Here is a 19,181-nt window from a genome sequence, read left to right on the forward strand (position 1 = left end):
CAGATATAATGCTTCCAAAAGCATAAAATCTCATTTTGCAGACAGCCAAACACTTGTGGTTATCTGGGGTGATGGGGATGGAATATTGGCTTATCCAGGTAACCTAGAGTTAAAGGGGTGTTCCCTGCAGACACAAGACTGGTACCATGTACAAACAAGCTGGGTAATGCCTTCATTTTTCATTAACTAGACCTTAGCTGGCTCCAGGAATGAAGAGACCTCAGTAGACCAAACACTGTGCTCAAGCTGAACATTTTCTGGACATTCTGGGGTAGTACCGTGCCCAGCTAATAAGCCCTCTCCAGCCCAAAGCGTTAAGAAAATCAGGAGCCAGGTGTAGTCCAAGCAGACCAGTTGATCCCAGGATTTCTTCCTGCACTGGACATTGGAGTGTTCCAAATAGGACATGAGTTGGCTCCATGCATGGGTTGTTAGGCTGGGCTCCCACAAGCAGCCCCTTCAGGTGTTGAAGCAAATTTGATCCTAAAGGCTCAGTAGCCATAGCTGAATAGTGTGCTTCTAATCCTGAAAGCCCTGAAGGGTGTGGGCAGGCTGCACACATGAATGGCTTGTCTGTCCAGTATAACAGCTCAGCAACCACAGAGGAGAAACTGTCCTTGAGTACTAAGGAAATATCTGTATGGAAATATCTGAACAGCCAGGTTCATAAACATCAGCTACTAAAATGTCATCCCCCATCACAAGTCCTGAAGTAAGCATGAAGCATCCCATGCTTTTTGCCTCCTGAGTTTTTGGGCTGCCTTGGCTTCCTATGTTCAAACTTTTCTCTGAAACCTTAAGAACTGGGAAGAAGGTGTTTCATATTTAATCTAGTGAAACTTCAATAGAATTATTAAGTATAGGAGTTGACAACACTGAGAAGGTAGGTCTAATTTAAGCAATGATTGAAAATCACACTAAGCAAAAGTTTCTAATCTGTGTTAAAATGAGGCCATCCTTGTAAGCAGGATAATGAAGTTTTATCCTTGATCTTGAAAAGGACAGACAGCAGAAAATGTGTCATAACTTCAGAGAGTTCTGGGTCAAGAATGATCATGTCTGAAAAAGCTATTGCTGAAATTGTTACGAAACTGTTTCTTGTAAAACAAAAATGTTTCTTTTAAAATTATGGTAGAAACTCTGAAGTGATGTTTCCATACACTATTGAGAGATGAGCTTATTGCTCTGGTAACGTAAGAAATACTCACTGACAATATGCAATTAAAAAGTCACTTATTTTCCCTGCTTACATCAAATTAAATATTAACAGTAAAGAATAGATGAGATGTGGGAGATGATATCCCCTTACAAGTGTCAAAGTTTATGTCCATAGTACTATTCTGTCCAGCTACCTGAAGTAACACAATAATCAGAGGTAAGACGCTTCAGAATAAGTAGTTTCAAAGAAAATCAAGAGGCAGGAGCTGAACTATTAGAAGGATGGTTTGTTTCCAGGTGTGTGTATAAGCCAGGTATAAATAAAAGCTGTTCAACAAAGCTGAAGCCCATGCTTCAAAGCACACACAACAGCAGAAAATAACACTACAAAAGAAAAAGGTGCTGAAAATTTCTGGCAGTTGCTTATGAGGGAATGCAAACACCTGGAGACTGGCAGAGAAGCCTTCTCCAGTCTAGATTTTGAGGTGGGGAGGATGTGAGCTGAGTGTTAGGTAGGATAAGGGAAGGTGAAGGCCCCCAACCCTTTTCTTATCTGATAATAAATCTGGTTGAAAGCATGTTGGGTTTATTGAGGTTTGGGTTTTTTTGTTGGTTTTGTTTTTAAGAAGCTGTTTTAAATCATTTTATTCAGGGGATTCTCCCAGGCCCCCAAGGAAAGGTTGCAGGTGCCAAGCAGCAGTGAGCCCACAGAGTCACCATGAGTGGGAATAAAGTCATCCTGTCCAGGGACTTGTCTGGAAACTGAACACTCTCAGAGAGATCATGCAGAAGGGAAGGGATTTCATACTCAGGATGAGGCATTCAGGGGACAACCCAGATTTCAGCTGTGATAATATAGTAGCAGGAGGGGGAGAAAGAGTCTAAAATAAGAGGTATAAGTGTACTTGGGGAGGAATGCAGGCAATGGCCTGCCACTTGCAAAATGGGATCACAGACACAAGTCATCTTTTCATCTCACAAATGAGAGTTCAAATAATGGAAAATCTGTATTTTTGAATGCTTCACTATTAATAACTTGAATTATAATGATGGTAGAACAGGCAAGGAAAGAGCCTGAAGGCATTAGCACCAATTGTCATTGGGTACAGCTTCTTGGCTGCAGAGGAACTCATTTAAACCAAGTCACTCCCTGACCTGTGCAGCTTCAATTAATGATTTCCCATTGGAAGTCCCAGGACTCAAGTTACCATTTGTTTCCTCCTACTGGTTTTTTTTTTGGTTTTTTTTGTTTGGTTTTTTTTTTCCTTTCTCTCCTTGTGTACTTCCATCCTGCTTCTAAAAAGCTGCTGTCATAAGAATTACTGAAGATAAAAAAACAGTGCTTTATACTATCTGAAAGCTTTGCTGCTTTAAGTCATATGGAGGATAAAAAGCAATCCATCTTAAAGATCAGCTGGTTTTAAACCATTGAAACCCACATTTGACCTTAGAATCAGGAGGAGAGGGATGTTTATTGTGATAACTGGATTTAAAACCTAATTCCTCCTAGTCTTGTATAATGTGCACAGTATTTCACAAACTGGTACAAGCATGAGTGGGAAGGCTCGTGACTTACCAGAAGAGCTGAAATGTTAAGCACAGACTTCTGTTTTGGGCAATGTTGTTTATTTATCTGGATAAATATTTCCATTTTCACTGGAAAAAAAAAAGGTGGAAAGGACATGGGGAGTATGTATTTGTGAGGCTTGGCAGTCTTCTCCAGTGGCTTTGTTGGTCAGGATTACACAATGTGCAATTATATCTAATCTTTGTTACCTTAACAACTAAGCTTCAGCTTCCTTTTTATTTCTTCAGATATATTTGTACAACCTTCATGTTGTCCCAGTGGCCGGTCATGTGAGATTTAAGATACCTCTTTTTTCAGATCTTCTCAACTGTTCATTCCCCGAACTACTGCATGTATTTTGAGCAATGTGGCATTCTCATGGCCTGAATAACTGTGTCTCTACCCTACTGTCAGAAGAAGTATCTCTCTTGCATCCCTTCCACCCACTCTTCAGAGTGGTGATGCCAGTCTTCACCTTCTTCCCTGTGCTTGCTGTCTTCTGCTCAGGGAATGCTATTCTCAGGTGCTCAGCAAAGCCACAATCCTCTAGACCTTTAAAACTTCCCTGAAGATCCAGTTCTGAGATGCTTGCAAGTAATCTGCTTATCTCTTTTATTTATCCCATCAATAACTCTGTTCTTCCATGGTGCCTGCAAGAAGTTTCATTACTTCTTCTTACTCTGTTTCTATTAAACAAAATTGTTGGTAGGTTGTGCCCTGCATTAGCCTTCACAGGGGTTGGGTACATGCTAGGATAACTGGATAACTAGGATAACTAGGATAACTGGATCACTACCACCTTTTGGATGACACTCTTCTTCCTTTCTGTTGCTTGTATCCTTCGTTGCTTCTTGTTAGAAACACCACCTTGTTGTCCAGCTGCCTGCAAATAAAGAGGCTTTGATCTTCATCTGGCTTTTCATTACTTCAGCAGCATCAAATATGTGTAGGAGTCCACCTATTTGGGGCTAATTATAGGCTTGTGTATTAATTTGGGAGCTACTCCAGGCACAATCAATGTTTCTTGTCTATAGGAGGTGTCTCTTACCATGATTTGCAGGAGTGCTGAAAACACTGTTCATAAGGAGCTAGCAGGATTTGGTGTGACTGTTGTGATTGTACTCTGTGCATTTTTCATACTATCTGAATTTCAGTGTTTGTAACACCAGAAAAGTTCTGTAAGAGGAATGTGTGAAGGTTCTGGGCTTGCTAATGCTTCCTAGCAAGAACAGGTAGTTAATCCACACTAAACAGAGAATTTCAAGGTACTTTAATTGAACACAATTTTAACTTAATGGAAAAGAGTATTTTAAGAATTATTGTTTTCTTCACAAGAGAAGGTAGCAAACAGCATCGTTTTATAATTGTACTGTATAATGCCATGAAGTAATACATTACAGGGATCTTTTTTTTTTTTCCTGTGCTGTGTAACAGGCAACATTTACTTGTGGCTTTGTGTGCTTGTCATGTCTTGCTAATGCACAAAAACCAGTGGGTCTGCCTCTTGTGCAAATGGTGACATGTATTTAGTGCCCTCATGAGAGGGGCATCTCCATCTGTGTCAAGTTAAGCAGACACTCGTGTCAGCAGGATCTGCAGGCTCAAGTGTATCACCCGGTCACTTGTTACCAGCATTTTCAAAGGAAACTATGGTCTGGGCTATGTCAGCATCCTAATTTGATTCCAGTTTTGTGGTATTGTCATCTTGCAAGCTAATGGTCACATAGATAATTAACACTGCTAGACATGATGGCAGCATTCCTGATTATTAGTAAAGACTTGAGCTTGTTCAGTAAGGCCCAGAGCATCAATCCCCAAGTTCCCCACAAGCCTTACCTTGGAGCTGGAGGCTGGAGCTGCACCCATGGAGCTAATTCTCTGGTTACTTTTCCTGTCACAAGGGGAAGGGTTACCTGGGGATGAGTCCTGAACATTATCATAAGAGTTAGTCATTTGCTAGATGGAGAGCAAGGGAACTGTCTTTAAATATTCAGGATTACTGCTGTCTCTGCCAGCTGCAGTCCCTGAAGGAGAAGGTGAAAGAGGGCAAGGGAAGGATTAAGAACCTCCAAGAGAGCAGTGGCCTAGCTGAGTGCTTTGAAGTAGAACGTGCCTTCAACATGGACTTTTTTTTTTTCTTCTAGTTCAGCGTATGATACAAAAACAAGACAGAAGGTGGCAGTAAAAAAGCTTTCAAGGCCTTTTCAATCACTTATTCATGCGAGGAGGACCTACCGAGAGCTTAGGTTGCTTAAGCACATGAAGCATGAGAACGTAAGTGGAGTCTTGTGTTTTTATGTCAACCTTTGGATTTTTATGTCAAAATTAGCAAAATAGGCTTAATTTCATTTAGGTACAATCCTTTTAAAAAAGTATATGCAGCTTTGTGGCTACCCAAGAAGATGGGTGGACCTACCTGTCTCACGTAGCAAAGTCACTTTTAGTAAAAGGCTGGCTTTTTGTTGAAAAATTACATCATTTCATCTTGAAGATACAGCTAATGAAATCCAAACCAGCTGGTTCTACTACTCCTAACACAAGTAGTAAGTGTTCTGCTCACTTCTGTTGGATGTTCTTGAAACATCTGGGGGGAAAAAAGCACCTCACACCTGCTTTTGCTGAATTTGAATTCCATTGGGAAATTAAGGGCAGATATTCTCATGAAATTAACAACAGTGTAATATCTAGATGAGAGATAGAACCTTAGGACCCAAATGATTGACTACTGTTCTAAGTTTATGTGGCAAAAGGTTGATTTCAGTGGGACTGTCTACCTGCATTAAAGTAACTTGATGAATTGAAGCCTGAATAAAATATAGTGGATTGAAGAATATCCTGGCAAAGGATGCTAAAAACAGTTAAATGGCAACAGAATAAGATAACTCATGAAATGGTGTGTAATCTTAAGTATAGCAAATGGATAAGCCGTTCATCAGCTTTTCTATAATGAGGTAGCTTTTCTTGCCTTTATTTCTGGTTTTCTAAAGCCTTGTTGTAATTGCTTTTTGTAATTTATATAATTTTCTATTGGTCATGGAGATAGTTGAGGCTATTCCTGTATAGATTACCTGAAGTGCTAGTTGCAATAAGTTTTCCTGATGACCATATATTTTTCTAAGTTTCATCCCCAAAACACTAGGCCCTGTCAATGATTACGTGTTGCTTTACAGACTGCTAAAACTAAAATGTCAATTCCCTCATCTTTCAGGTTATAGGATTGTTAGATGTTTTTACACCTGCAACATCAATAGAAAATTTTAATGAAGTGTAAGTAAAATTTTTAAATCATTCTGACTGTTTTGTGAATTACTAAGTACCACTCTTGCTTTAGAAAGGAAGCATAAAATTTTCTAATAGACTTGCAACCACAGTTGGCTTTATGTGAAGAAGCCCAATTAATCTTTTTGCAATTTTTCCACAAAAGAGGATGCATGAGGAGGGGCATAAGTTTTGTACTTTTTTACTATAATTAATAATAATATAGACAGGTGGTGAATGGTTTGATGCTGCATAAAATGCCAGTAAACCTAAAACTTTATTCAATTATGTGTTAGCTGTAGCTTATTTTTTCACAGTTGGGATTGATGAGATATTTCAGGAATGCAGGAAAGTATTCTGTTGGCTGAGATAAGCTAAATTTAGGCTAGATTCCTGACTAACGTAGGACTAGGTGTATTTTGGTGTTACTCAAACATACAATTTATGCTGAGCTTCTCTTGGTTTACACAATGTATAAGAACTTAAATAAACAATTTAGCAGAAAAAATAGTAAGTAATATTTTTTTTTATCTCTGTGGAAATTAGTGGCCAAATTCCTTTGACTCTGGAGGGAAATTACAGAAATGAGAACTGGGTATGGTACTTTTGTGCCAGCACTGCTTTTGGAAAAGAGTCAACATTTCTGCAAAAGTTATCAAAAAACCAAATAAACAAAACCCCAAATTCCAGTGGGGGCAGGCAGGGAAGTTGCACAAAACACTCTTTATTTCACCAATCCAATGTTAATCTACATCATCAGATACTCTGGAGCCTTGCAGGTACTGTAGTTCCAGTGCCTCAGGCTCCCACTATGATGTTGGGTGAGGCTTCCTATTGTCCCAAAATATGATCTGTTCTCCCCTCACTGAACTATGTCATGGAAAAATTAGAGATGAAAGCTTTTAATGTACCGTAAGGGGTTTTATTGGTCATTATAGTAAGTCTCATAGCTGTTATTTCATTACTAAAGCTCATAGCTGATTTAAAGGACATAAACTGTGTGTTAAGTAAAAAATGAAAAAAGGAATCTACATGGGAGTGTATAGTTGCTCTTTACATGTACATTCTGCCATTCTTAAATGAGGTTTGTTTCTTTGTTTTCTCCTTTTTATTTTCACAGGTATCTGGTGACAAATTTAATGGGTGCTGACCTGAATAACATTGTGAAATGCCAGAAGTTAACAGATGACCATATACAGTTTCTTATCTATCAGTTACTTCGAGGTCTTAAGGTACTGGCTGAATGCAGGAATTCTAGAGTCAGCAACATTACTACGTTGTAGTAATGACTGGCTCATTGCAGTGACAGCACTTAGACACTTTTTTTTTTTAATGTTTGAAGAGTGTGAAGATAGCAGAAATTATTTCAGAAATTATCAGATCAATTTTCTAACCAGAAATAAAACCCCAAGCCTGCTAATGTTACATGTGCAATACATGTGAATACTCCCCTGAAACAGGAACTTTAGATCAGTCTCTATTTAATTTATTGAAGGGGAATCACTGGCTTTTTGTGTCTCAATGAACATGTTCTGCAGCACATGATGTGTGTTTTAGACACTTCACCTCTCGCAAGGAGGTGGTGATAAAACTTCTGAAGTATGTGAAATTGATAAAGAGCAACATGGCAAGTAACTCACATTTGTACTTTGAAAGACATGTGCCAGTCTGAAAAAGTAGTATTATATAGGTAGTCTACACAGCCCTGATTTTTGTAGAGACCATCACATAGGTGGAGAAATTGCACTTTTCCTAGCAATGTACAATGTTGCACAGTCACCTAGGTTCTATTCTGGGTGTTGTAAAGCCATTGTTTGTTAGCCCTGTCAGTTAAAATTTATACAATTAGGTAACAGCCAGTCAGCAATTAAGTTGTAGCAAAGTTTTCTTCTGAAAAAATTAAAATGTATCAATTTGCTGACATTAAACATACAGGTGTCTGTAAACAGGCAAAGATGTAGAAAATGCTTCCCATTTCTAGGTAATAAGCATATTCTTGGAGCAGTTTTGATTTTCCCTGGTATAAGCAAAAAGAAAAGAGAGGTCAGCTACTTTAGTAGCTAACTTAACAACAACTGATATTTTAGACATGGAAAATAATTGCCTGTTGGAAAGCAAGCCATGGTAATACTGACTTGGAAATATACTCATTACATGATTTTCAGCAAGTCACCTGGTGCCTGAGACAGTAATTCTTATTCAAACATGCAGGTTCTGTCGATTTAAGTGCAGGACTGAGTGAATAAAAATTACAGAACTGAGTTCTTAATTGCTTTGTCTCATTTACTTAAGTTAATAGCTGAGTTAGGAAGATAGATTCTGGATTTAATTATCCAGCTTGTGGTTTTGAATATAAGACTACGTTGTGTCAGAGCTAAATAATAGTAAAAGTTGTGGCCTAAAGTGAATATTAATTTCAGAAATGCATTCAGGTACATTCCTGACTCTGTTTTAAAAGAAAGGGGTTGATGGTTGCTCGTCTCTTCTGGAATTTAAATTCTCATGTCTCAGTAGTCAGAGAACCTTTGATCATGTGTGTCTCGTGGCTGACATCTATGCTGGAGTCATTACAAGGTGTGTTTGCACACCTGGGTGAGCTTAGGGCTGACTGGTGGGTGTGCTCAGCAGTGTGGAGCAGAGGCTTTGCCCTGCAGATTCTGTGGGGCTGAGTTGTCCAGCAAGCCCCTGAGCTGGCACTGCTTGGTGGCACCAAGAGGAGCCCTGGTCTCAGCAGAGCAGGGACACAGCTCACTCTATTGCAAGTGGTGGTTTGGTTCTGCATTCATTGTAAGGAGAGCTCAGGGGTGGCCCTGTCCTGCTGACAGGGGGTGTAGGTTTTGCACAAGAAGAATGCCCTGCTCTTTTCTTTGGGTTTTCCCAGCTGACATTCAGGTTTTGAGTGTAACCTCTGCTCCTAGAAAAGAAGGCAAGTTCACCTTTAGAGGTAAGAAGGCTTTAGCAAAAGTCTTGCTGATCCTGTCAGTAAGATCATAGATAAACGGGCTGTTAGTCCTAACAAGTGAGCAGTACACAGAGTAAGTGTTTCTCAGTTTTTGAGTTTTAATGTTTTATGTAAAATAGCAGAGAGACCAAAGAGCCATTGAAATACAGATTCTGGTCCCTGCTTTGGAAGTGGGCCTGAGTCAGTGCTGTGTCTTAGGCGGGTGTTTGATCACTAATCTGTCCCAGATTGTGAGCAGCTGTCACCCACATTCCGTGTTCACAGCACAGGAAGGTGACTTCCATCAACAGGGAGTCAACTGTACTGCTGCCTAGGGCCCTGTCTTTGCTGAGCCAACCAGCATGGACAGCCAGATAAGACTGGGATAAATTCCAAATTGCTAAGAGACTTTTGACAGAAAAATCACTGCAAGGGCTACATTTTATGGTACAATCTAGTCTTCATGTTTAGCTTCCTTGAAATATCAAGTTCTGGGTAAACAAAACAAGGTTTTGATGTTCGTCATATTTCCGTTTCATCTGAAAATGCAGTGTGACATAAGTCTGTTCTATAAATAAAAGCCATCAGTCTCAGAAGCAAAAAGATAAGTGACTTGCACTTTCCTTTAGCTCTAACTTCATACCTTACCTTTTTTTTCCTTCTTGTTTCACAGTATATTCACTCAGCTGGAATCATCCACCGGGTGAGTTCACTTATTGCTTTAATAAAAATGAACAAAGCGTGTCCCTCTGTGCATCAAATGGTTTACTAAGGCACAGTTATAATGCACTTTAAAAGGTTAAAATTGTACTTGACTGACTCTCTCTGTTCTGCTGTAGGACCTGAAGCCCAGTAACCTCGCTGTAAATGAAGACTGTGAATTGAGGGTAGGTTGTAATGAAGAATGTTATCAAAGCTCTCCAGATGACAGTTTTCTGAGAAAACAGCTACCATTATTATTTCTGACTCCATTAATTTAAACTGTCTGCAACTGTTGCTCCCCTGGCATAGGAAGTCCATGAATAAGTGTTTTCTCTCCAATGTTAATTTAGTATGAACACAAGTAAACGGCAAAATGTTCATCCCAGGTTCCTTGCAGATGGTATATAGGCTAATAATTTGGCCCATGGGTGAGCACTTAACTGAATATATCCTGAAAGACTGACTGGTGAAACTTACCTGCATCTGCCTCGTTTAGATGAAGCCTTGTAACAACTTTCAGTTTTATATCTACAGAATACACACGCTCCTTTCAATAATATATGAAAAAGATACCAGTGTTACCAATTACATTCCCAGTTACAAGCAATTAAAAAAAAATTGAAACAAAAAAAGGCTATACTTCTGAAAAGCAATTTTAATGTATGTGTCTGTATAACTATATATCCTTGTGTATCTGTGTGATAGAGTGTTACATAGTAAGCATGAGACTCTGGAGAAGGAAAAGATGCCTTTTAGCTTTCTAAGCCTAAGAATGTGAAGTTGAGCATTTCTGCATGGTAGCTAGAAACATCTTTCTCCCTGTGACTGAGACTCTGATGTAATCACTTTATTCCATCTGTAAAGGATTTAAGAAAAGATTCCAAATATTAAGAGGTCAGCAAAAAAATCACAGCAGTGAATAAGAGCAGTGTGGTTAATTTCTTGCACTGGTCCAGATCTGTGGTGGGAAACTGTAGTTCCTCTTTGGTTTAGTGACACTTGCAGATGATCAGCAATTTTCATGATTATTCCTTTCATGTCTTCATGCATATATGTTCAGCATCTGTGAGATTCTGTGGGTCATCTGGGTCTGATCATCCACTCTAAAGTGTGTGCTTTTATTGGAAGGAAAGGAGACTTTTAATCTTTTTTTTTTTTTTTTGGCTATTAAGGTATTTGTGCACATCTTTGCCTAGCATTTGTTACACTGCTGTTTGCTTTGTTTGTATTTATAGCTTTGCTTCTTCTGATACCAGATTATTTTCTGATAGAACAAACTACTGGCTATTTCCAGGTACAAACAAAAAGGAAACAGAGGCAAAAGGAAGTAAAACTTGTATGTGTGTGTACACATTTGAGAGAAGGGATCAGCTAATAAAGAAAAATATTGTCTAAACCCTTATAAAAATAAGGGCATTAGTGTTCAGGTTTCAAGCCATTATTCATGCTTTGTTTACATCATGCTATTATTTTCACTTATTTTAGAAATAAATAATGCTTTTAAAGTATATTGAAGTCAATAGTTTAATGTGTTATTTCTATCTGATTATTTTTCCTTAGGTTTTTTTATCTTTAAATTGGATTATAACTGAGGAATTTTGAGTGATGCTCTTACAATTTTCTTACTCCCAGTGAGAAGGATTAGCCATCAGCTTAATAAATAATCCTGAATTACATTACAGGAGGCTGACACTGATCTTAATTCACATTTCTATTTGATGACATGCTAACTATCTCAGATAAGTGACAGCAATAAACACTGAGGCTCAGATGGTGCTTTTTCACAACAGTCTTTCTTTGAGGTAGAAACACCTTTTAGTTCCATAATTAGCGGGACACAGAGTAATCAAAAAACAGAAAGCAAGTAAATGAGCAGGAAAAATTTAATTGAAATCACTTCCTGTCAATGTAAACTTAGCAAGTGAGAGCATATGGAGGGGAACATTTTGCCATTGAGCCCTCTGAGTACTCAAACAGAGCTCCTTTGTTGTGTCCGTGGGGGAGTTCTACCAAAAACAGATGGTGTGTGATTTAAATCTACCTTGTTATTCAGGTTATATACTTCTATCACAGCAGCATGGAAACCATGCCTGACTTGGGTAAATGTTACCTGTGCATAACAGTGGTTAGGTAGACATGAGAGAGGAACCACAGAAATTCTGCAGATTCGTGGTAAGCTCTTGTGGACTTTAAATGGTTAGTGGCACTTGCCTTTGTCATTATACTCAAACATTCCCAGTTGATGGTGTTTCATTTTTATAGCAACAGAGCTTATTTTTAGCAAGTTAATGTCAGCAGAAAATTGAACTTAGGGCAAAATGTAAAGTTTGCCTTCGAGGACAAAAGGCTGGGCTCATTGCAGTGGAAGTACCAGTATGCAGACCCGGGGGCTGCAGGGATGCAGCAGAGAGAGCAGATGAGCTTGTCCACAGAGTGTTGCTGGTTTATTTTGCTGCTGCTGCTGCTGGACTTGCACTGTTGGATAAACTCAGAAATAAGTAACAGGGAAATGTAACAAAAGGGCTTTCTATAAATTCTTTTTTATTTTGTAGATTTTAGACTTTGGTTTAGCTCGACAAACTGATGATGAAATGACTGGATATGTTGCAACAAGATGGTACAGAGCTCCAGAAATTATGTTAAACTGGATGCACTACAATCAAACAGGTAAACTGGGGAGGTTTAATTTTGCTTCAGCTGGATATGGTGCTAGTTTTAACTCTGTTTCAAAATCTCTTTGATTCATCATATGTATTTCTCTTTCTGATTTTTGACAGTTGACATCTGGTCCGTTGGATGCATCATGGCAGAACTATTGAAAGGGAAGGCCCTATTCCCAGGGAATGACTGTATCTTTAACATAAAATATAAAATGCAGCTATAAAAATACTCTTTGAGCCTTTTCTTTTCCCTAATGATTTGAGTGTTTCTATGAAAACATTTTTTGAGGTAACAAACTTCTAAACAATTTTCCTTTCAGTTTAGTGTACATGACAGCTGAATATGAGACCCACTGTTCAGAAAAAAACTTTAACAGATGTTCCTCAACAATCATAAGTTACATTTGCTCTTTGTTGTATATCTATATTTAAATAATAACCTAGTTACCACAGAGCAGATTTCTTCCATGTATGTATCTTACTGAGAGAAACTGAAACTGAGTGAAGGTAAATTTTATATCTGCTAATGCAATTTTAAACAATGGAATTGTTTTTAAGCTGGAAGCTCCTAAAATGCAAATAAATTAACTTTTAAATAATAAGTGAATTAATAGGAATATTGTATCCTGTTATTAAAAAATTATTTTAAAAAATTAAAAAAACAGCAGCTCCAGTAATGCCACAGGAACAACAATGCCCTGTTTTCTTCAGTGCTCTGCTGTGGTCCCTGCTGGAGCATCACAGATTTCCATTGTTGTTTCCTGTGCTGGCAGGAGAAAAAGAGCCATTGCTGAGGAAAGCAGTAAAATAATAATAATTTTAAAAAGCCAGAGTAGAAACAGATAATGAGGAATGAGGAAACAACTGCACTGGAGGAGAAAGGCTTTTAATATGAGAAACAAAGGCACATTCTTCTATACTGAATATTGACATTACTTGCTACTTTGAACCTCCCCAAAAAGCAAACACTTCTGCTAAAACTAAGCCATTGCCAGGTGCAAAGCAACATGACATTAGAACTGCCTGCAAAACTGTTAAGAGAGCTGAAAGACCAAGACTCCCCACAGAACCTTCTATTGTGCTCAGCATCGTTGAGGCTCCATTGTAACCACAGGCATTGTCCAGATGTTCATCATCTGGATGGTGACTGTGCTTCAGATTACATGATGCGTGGTATCTAGAAAAATCAATACTAGTTTTCCAGAAATAAGATATTTTTTGCTATTATAAAATATTGTCTATAATTATGTGGTTATATCCGTTTAAATAAAGCTGTAAAATGACCTTTAATCTTGAGGGGAAAAAAAAAAAACTAATTTTTCTAATCTTGAGAGTGATATTAAGCAGATTTTCAAACCTCCTAAACGAAAATTTTGCTTTTACCAGCCCTTAGATTAGTAGTCTAGCCCTCTGTGCTGTAATAGGCTGTTCTTCAGAAATCCTCAGATCACTGAAACATAAATGTGCTTTTAAAACTAAGCTTAAGAATATTTTAAAGTGCTAGGACAGAGAAGCAATATTTTGCATGAGCAGTTCTCACATACAGCCACACCTGTCAGAGATTCACATAGTACAAATACAGAATTTCATACTCTGGGACTAGGTATGAATTGGTGTCCTTCCATAGACATGAAATTTTCTTGCTAAATAGTTTCAAATGTCTTAACAAGCTGCATGAAAGCTCATTAAGTGTTTAAACCCAGATGAACCCTATGCTGTTTATTTCCCTGAAATACTGCAGATATTGATCAACTAAAGAGAATTATGGAAGTTGTGGGCACACCCAGTTCTGAACTTTTGAAGAAGATATCATCAGAACATGTGAGTTCACAGCTTCATTTGGTTACCTGACTTTCCATTATTCTGTTCTCTAATTGGTATCATGTGGCACTGGTTGTGTTACAGAGATTCTAATTTGAAAATGAGCAAACACATCAAAGTGATATCTTAGGGTTTGTTTTTATTTGGTTGGGGTTTTTGCTAGAATGACATGTTTAAAACAATAGTTTTTAGAGGTACCCAAATCCCTTAACTTTCAGCTGGATTAATTTTTATACATGTTCTCATGTACTCAGTTTTTTAATGGAGATTTGCAGTTGGTCCTTATGATCTTTTATTTTACTGCTGTACTTATAACCAAATAATTCAAACTGATGCTCAGGTCAGAGCATTATATTTTTAGTAAAACTGATTCTCTTTAATTTTTGTGGGGGTTTGTTGGTGTAAGGAACAGGATCTGTTCCCCCAGCATGGCTGTAGGATGGCACATATGTCAGAATATTTTATACTCCCTTAACGATGAACTGAGATGGTCAGTCCTGACGACAGTTCCACAGTTCTCAGTCCCATATCTCATATGAAGCCCTGGAGCTCCTCAGTGTGATCCTTTGCTGTCTTCAGCAGGCCAAGAAAACTTAGCCTTCTGCAGATAGTTTTCTCCTAACAGGATTGCAACTTGTGCAGAGATATCCCCGTAACTCAAACATGTTTTTAAGGTATTAAGGTTTGTTCAAAGGCCAGCTGGGTTTTCTATGGATTTGAGGCCAGCTGTTTGCCTCCTCTTTAACTGTTCCATTTCAGAATTCCCTGTTTTGTCCAGTCCCAGCCCTTAGGACTAGCACTCAACCTCTTCTCTTGCTGGTAACATTTACCTATCTACCTCAGCCCAGAAATTCATGGCTCACATAATGTCAGGCTCCATGCTGACACTTTGGGTCCATAGGAGCAACCCTTTCCTACCTGAGCTGGGTAAGCCTTTCACAACTGTGGTGACAAGGCAATCTATAAAATCTGTTTAACATCTGAAGCTTGGGAGCATCAGGATTTGTTCTTTGGTTAGGGAAGCTACTGCTTAGTGGGGGAGAGAGAGGAGGGAAGGATGCAGAATGGATTATACCCTTTCACCCAGAGTAACTGAAAGGTGTAATTTCTGGTTGAATGTTACTTGCTTGTGTTCCCTGGGGATATACTGCAATGAACCAGTAAGTGTAGGTGAACACACAGGTGAGAACACATAACCCTTAAGGAAATCTGCCTGTTTAAAACTCTCTTGCTTATTGTGCAATACACAGGAGTGACTGCTTAAAATTAAGTCATATATTATATATTATGGTTTTATATATATATTATATATACATTATTATACATTATATATATTATGGTTTTATATAAAGGTTTCCCATGTATAAGGTACATAACAAATACTGCACTTTTTTTTTTTTTTTTTTTAGTGTTGATATGATTACTATTGGGCAAAATTTAACCTCTGTAAATGTGGTATGTATAATGATTTATTCCTAGGCAAGAAAATACATTGAATCTCTTCCACATATGCCTCAGCAGGATTTGAAAGCAGTATTCCGTGGTGCAAATCCATTAGGTAAGAAAGTCAGACCTATATAGTCCAAAACTTTGACTGATACAGGAACTCATACCTTCCTTTGCCATACAATCCTATGTAATAGTGATGAGATTCATGAGAAGAGCATTGCTTAACTATTCTTCCTGAGACTGTTTTCCCTTCATGAAGACTGTGCCTTTTGTTTCTGGTGGAGATTACAGGAACCTGCTGAAGGAAAACAATTTGTGGATTAAAAGCAAAGGCCAGTCATATATAGCAGGAATACATAAAAATGTCATGGGGTGTAGAACAGAGACATCACTTCTGGCTCAGGAAAGCCATGAGCTGTAAATTGCTGGCAAGAAGAATATATCAGGAAGTATAGCTGTTTGAATGACCCTTTTGAGTATTATTTCTCAGGAATGTATTAGCCATTGTTGGACACAGGATACTGGACTAGACAGACCTTTAGTCTGATCCTGCACAATAGTTTTTGTGTCTAACCAATTGGTTCTGCCTGTGCAAAAGAGATGTTTCTGTGAACCATTACTTTTGACCTGGCAAATGAGACATTTGAGTCACTGAAGTCTTGATACAGTGAATATTAATACAGTGCCTGGTCAGTTCCATTGAATGCATATTAAAACAGTGTATATAGGGAAGTATTAAATGGTTTGAATTATTTCTGTGTATTAAAAGAATTTTTTATTTTTACAGATGCAAATAGTTGTGGATGCTTTTATAAAAATTTTGATTTATTTGCATAAGGTACATGAGAGCATGCTACATACCAATGTCATAAAGGCAAATTAATGATAACGCTTATATGACAGCACTAAAATTAATTTTAATATCATATTTTAGGTAGTTACAATAAGCTTTCCATATAGATCCAATTTCAGCCTTACAGATCTTTCTCGTTTCTAATACTCTGCAACTGTCAACTTCAAACCTATTTTCTCTGTACTGAATCCTGTAAAGTTGCTTTGCAGTTTTATCTGATGATTTCATTGGTGCAGCTAATCACAGTTTTAAACTACTTAAATTTGCACTGACCAGAACCAAGTTAAGCACATGATGCACAACTTGTGACATTTACCTTTTATGCACACAGAGATTTTTCCAGAATAAAGGCCTTGGATGTCTGAAGAGTAGAATCAGGTATCAAGTAGCCTGTAAGGAAATTGTGTGCACACCATAAGCAGACTGGAAGCTTCCTTCAGCTCTGCACACTGTACTTACAGTATAAAATCTTCAAAACTTGTTTGGTATATTGCCTAAATTTTGAGGGTTTGCCAATAACTTTAGTGGTGCTTAAGGTGACTGAGAATAGATTGTGTGTATCCAGTTGCCTTTTTAATTCTAGATGGTCTCTTCTGGCTTTGAAACATGTTTCTCTTTTTCCCTTAGCTGTAGATCTTCTTGAGAAGATGCTTATACTAGACAGTGATAAAAGAATTACTGCCTCAGAAGCACTGGCACATCCATACTTTGTACAGTACCATGACCCAGATGATGAGCCTGAAGCTGAGCTGTATGATGAGTCAATAGAGAATAAGGAGCGAACCATAGAGGAATGGAAAGGTATCAGAACTGCATGCAGTGTATTGCACACAGCAGAAGAAAACCTGACTTACCTAATAGTTTTCCTCTGTTTCAAACCAGAGCAATTTGAACTCTTAAGCCATAGGGAAACAAGATAAGGCTACGTGTGTGCTTGTGGTAGTGGAGATGTGGAAAAGGTTGTGTTTCCTCTCTGGATTTTGCTCCTTTACCCCATTCTATCTTCCCCTCACTACATTCCCTGTAGCAGGGTAAACTAAAAGGTGATGCAAGTTACCAGGTAACCACACATTCTCTCTTACTTTTGGTTTTCTAGGTCAGATCCTCAGCTGAAGTACCTATCCAGTGACAAGTGATGCTATTTGGGTTTCTGATCTAGCTTTGCTCAGAACCAAAAATGAAAGTTTTTCACATAAATGTGTATTTGGCTAACCATTTTTTTTATAGACAAGTAATTGGTCTCAATAGATAAACCATGCTGATGATCTTGTTTGAGATGAAAGTTGATTTTACTTTGGAGTGACACCCCAAAGCCCATTCTTGAGAAATATTGCAACAAAAATTTTTTATTAGTTAATTCCATGCTTGCATCATGATTGCACTACAGTACCACGGAAGTAACATGGCTAAACGTTTAGGTTGCAAGCATTCTAAAAAGTACAGACCGTTGTCTGTGAGGACATAACTACCCTAAAATTTCCTAACTAGACATTTTACATTGAGACTAAAGATTCCAGAAGATTAATTGTTCCTGCTTATCGTTACTTTTTTTTCCTTGGCATAAGTTTAAATATGTATTCTATAAAATAAATGTTCTTGTTTCTATTTGTATATTCTGCAAGTTTTACTCCAGAAAGATTTCACAAAAATATGTTAGCATAGTGGGTAAGTTTATGATGAAAAGCACTGACCTCCCATGTCTTACTCATGCCCTTTCACTTTTGCCATGTTTTCTGCTGGGCACTGCAGGGGAGACAAGCAGGCTGGCTACAGCAAATACATCTTAAAGAAAGATTAGGAGCAGGGCCAGGGGGCTCTCTACAATAAGGCAATCTCCTAGAGCTCTGACAAGGGTTTTCTGTATAAACAAGGGGGACTGACTGGTATTGCTTCTTCCTTACACATTCTCTCTGCTGCAAAACCTGGCAGCATGCAGCACCACCCATACATCTTGCTGATTGAGAGGCATGTTCAATTTGCTGCTGTACTTAGCAGTGGATCTTTTCTGCTACTTTTTCCAGTTGATTGAGTCTTTAACAGGAAAGTTTAATGATTTCTGACTCACGAAGCTGATTTCTGTTTCTGATGAAACTTTGATGAAATTATTTCAGCAACAATCTTAGCTTAATGCTTCCTGAACTGAAATGAGGACATGGAGGTGAATTCTCTAGGAATGGCATTACCATTTTTATACATCACTGTCCTTGCTGGAACTACAGGTCAAATTCCTTCTGTATACAGGCAGGGGCAAAGGCCTGAGACAAAAATCTCAAAACTGACACAAAACATGCAGCTCTTCCTCCTGGCCATATTTTTACATTGAGGAATAAAACTTTTAGTTTTCAAGTATAGTATGTGCCACATTAAAGTAAGATGAAATGAAAAGTCACCATTGACATAAAATGTTTGATGAAATATCATCCCAGTTTCTCAAGCTGTCAATGGCATATTTCCCCTCTTTATCTATTCAAACTGAAAATTGGTGGCACTTGATCCTGGGAGAAACTGAGCACCAAACTAAAATGTGATTTCACGCATTGTCTTACACATATACTTAGAGATTCCTTGGCTTCCACTGTGCACTGATGAGGCTTGCAGCCCAAGCCTGTAGATTTCTTTCTGACATGTTTAATCAGTTATAAAATGTTTCAGAATTTTAGAGGTCAAGGGTATGTCAGTCAGAGCTGAATGCCATGTGCTCTGTCTCTCAGCTGCTGCTCTAGTTGTATGTGTCTCAGCTTAACATCAGTACTCTCGGCTGAGAAAATCAGG

The 19,181-nt window shown here is 38.2% G+C and overlaps 1 protein-coding gene across 3 annotated transcripts in view; it reads left to right on the forward strand.

Annotated features, from left to right (window-relative positions):
• MAPK11 (mitogen-activated protein kinase 11) overlaps positions 1 to 19,181 on the forward strand; it is a 30,101-nt gene that overhangs the window by 9,006 nt on the left and 1,914 nt on the right. Inside the window, exons 2-11 of one of the 3 annotated variants that reach the window (XM_071733790.1) lie at positions 4,870 to 4,999; positions 5,934 to 5,992; positions 7,104 to 7,215; positions 9,598 to 9,627; positions 9,764 to 9,811; positions 12,179 to 12,293; positions 12,404 to 12,475; positions 14,028 to 14,107; positions 15,587 to 15,665; positions 17,037 to 17,210. In XM_071733790.1, coding sequence (XP_071589891.1) covers positions 4,870 to 4,999; positions 5,934 to 5,992; positions 7,104 to 7,215; positions 9,598 to 9,627; positions 9,764 to 9,811; positions 12,179 to 12,293; positions 12,404 to 12,475; positions 14,028 to 14,107; positions 15,587 to 15,665; positions 17,037 to 17,210 — 899 coding nt within the window. Of the gene's footprint in view, positions 1 to 4,869; positions 5,000 to 5,933; positions 5,993 to 7,103; positions 7,216 to 9,597; positions 9,628 to 9,763; positions 9,812 to 12,178; positions 12,294 to 12,403; positions 12,476 to 14,027; positions 14,108 to 15,516; positions 15,666 to 17,036; positions 17,211 to 19,181 lie in introns of those variants that run through there. The other 2 variants (XM_071733791.1, XM_071733792.1) reach the window with 2 other exon arrangements.

This window comes from Heliangelus exortis, chromosome 1 (assembly GCF_036169615.1).
Source record: "Heliangelus exortis chromosome 1, bHelExo1.hap1, whole genome shotgun sequence".
NCBI lineage: Eukaryota > Metazoa > Chordata > Aves > Apodiformes > Trochilidae > Heliangelus > Heliangelus exortis.